The 2,371-nt window shown below is 15.5% G+C and overlaps 1 protein-coding gene across 1 annotated transcript, besides 6 other annotated features; it reads left to right on the forward strand. All coding sequences in view use genetic code 6, as the record gives it.

Moving 5' to 3' along the window:
* Positions 1-9: part of a microsatellite that runs on past the window's edge.
* Positions 1-20: part of a microsatellite that runs on past the window's edge.
* Positions 21-198: 178 nt separating this feature from the next.
* Positions 199-267: a microsatellite.
* Positions 268-327: 60 nt separating this feature from the next.
* Positions 328-395: a microsatellite.
* Positions 328-396: a microsatellite.
* A 102-nt stretch (positions 397-498) lies between these two features.
* Positions 499-547: a microsatellite.
* A 386-nt stretch (positions 548-933) lies between these two features.
* Positions 934-1,719, forward strand: IMG5_188140 (ras oncogene family protein, putative; the record flags this gene model as incomplete). The annotated part of the gene is made up of 5 exons (XM_004027126.1): positions 934-979; positions 1,023-1,165; positions 1,209-1,316; positions 1,362-1,572; positions 1,657-1,719. Coding segments are annotated over 5 exons (571 nt in total), but the record flags the coding sequence as incomplete, so codon positions are not given.
* Positions 1,720-2,371: the final 652 nt, after the last annotated feature.

The raw sequence follows: 2,371 nt of genomic DNA on the forward strand, positions 1-2,371 counted from the left end.
AATTAGTTAAATGTTTTTTCGCTTACTGAAAATTATCTTCCTGTTATTTAATCATATATAAGATATTAATTTGTATTTTATTCATAAAATTTTTTAATTAAATAATTTATTGACAATAATATAAAAGCACATGCTATCCCATATTACATTGTATTTTTTAAAATTTTTGTTATTTTATTTCTAATATTGAATTATTTCTATATATAATTTTTTTTTTTTTAATATATATAAATTTTTTTACATTTTAATTTTATTTAAATTCTTTTAAAAATTATGATTACATAATATTTTCTGTAAAGAATTGACTTTGGTTGTTTTCAGGTTTGAATTAGTAATTTTAATATTACTATTTATTATAATTTTATTTATACTTATTATTATATTATTAATATTATTGCTATTATCTGTAGGATGCCTTTTATTTGAATTGATAGGGTTATGATTCACTTTATTTTGTTAAATGCATTCTTAGTATTAGTTTTCATTTGTCAATATCTCGTATGCTTCATTTATTTATTTAAAGTATTCTTAATTTTATTAATTTAAATCTGGATGATATTCTTTCGCAAGTTTATAATATTATTATTTTATTTCTGTTAATGAAGCATTTTCTTTTAAACCTAATATTTTAAAATAATTTTTTTATGAACTAATAGTTGATGTAAAATTTTATTATGCTTATTTTAATAAATGCTGTTTTATTATTTTAATATTAATTAACATTATTTTTAGATTTTTTAATAAATATTATTTAACTTATTATTTTATTAGTTTTTCTTTATTTGAATACATAACTTAATTAAAATAAAGTTAATTTTGATTTTTTTAATATTAATAATTAATTGAGCATAAATATTTATTTTTTGAATATAATTTTATTTATTTAAAAGAAACAATTTTAATTTTTTTTTAAAAATAGTAATTTGTAATTAAATGAATAATAAAAAAAATTTACAAAAAATAGTTATTGTTGGAGAAGGTAAATAATTTATTTAAATATAATAATTAATAATCAAATAAAGGAAGAGTAGGAAAAACATCAATAACACTAAGATATTGCTAAGACTAATTTTCTGAAGATTAAGAATCGACAATAAATGCGTTTTATCTAGAAAAATCAATTAATTTATAAAATTCTGATGAAGTAGTCAATATAGCAATATGGGTAAGCATTTTTACTTATAATATATAATTAATACTTTATAAAGGATACTGCAGGCCAAGAGAAATTTAGAGCAATAGTTCCAACATATTATCATGATGCAGTTTGTGCAATATTAGTTTATGATATTACAATTAAAGAATCATTTGATAAAGTAAATATATTTTTTAAAATTTGATGTTAGCTATTGAAAATATAGGTAAAATCTTGGATAAAAGAATTATAAGAATGTACTGATAGGAGTAAATTAATAGTATGTATTGCTGGAAATAAAGGAGATTTAGAAAATCAGCGATAAATAACAAAATAATCAGCAGAGGATTATGCTAAGCAAGTTGGAGCAAAACATTTTACAACCTCTGCAAAAGCCAACTTAGGAATTAATGAAATGTTTTAATTTATTGCTGATGGTACAATTTATTATTTATTTTAAAAAATAAAATTTATATAAATTTTTATTATTGTTTCTCTTATTTTTTCTTTATATAAAATAGAAATTTAGAGACAAGGATTTAATTTATAAAAATAAAATAAAGGAAGACTAAAGTTAGCAGAAGGTAAGAAAAAAGCTGAACAAGATAAATAAAATTAAAAAGATAAATGTTGTTGATTTAAAAATTAAATTATAAAAAATATAAAATGCAGAAGATCAAGTAAATATCTAAATTTTGAATATTAAATATTGGATATTTTAAATATATTCGATTATGCAATAATAGAATATTTAATAAAAAATTTATACTATGTTTTAATATTGTCAAATTTACAATATGTTTTTTTGTACTTTATTTTAATTTTTATTATTATTAAAAAAATTATATTTTTTTAAATAAAGACTATAAACAAAATAAGGAAAAAATATACAATTGAATAAAATTTAATTATAATAATAAATATAATTGAAAAAAATAATAATATTGCTTTAGTATTTATATAATATAAAATATATGATATATAAAAAAAATATTACTTATAATTTAATAAATTATATATAAATTGATTATGACATAAAAAAATAAAATAGTAAAAAAATATGCAAATAATTTTTTTTTGTAATAATAAAATATTCAAATAATTAGCTACTTTTTAAAATAAATAAAAATAATATAAATATATAAAATTATGAAAGCTAAATTAAAAATATTAATTATTTATTATAAAAAATTAAAAAAAAAAAACCATAAAATAAAAAAAAGATTAATATAATTT

This window comes from Ichthyophthirius multifiliis (genome assembly GCF_000220395.1).
Source record: "Ichthyophthirius multifiliis unplaced genomic scaffold scaff_1120509251355, whole genome shotgun sequence".
Classification (NCBI taxonomy): domain Eukaryota; phylum Ciliophora; class Oligohymenophorea; order Hymenostomatida; genus Ichthyophthirius; species Ichthyophthirius multifiliis.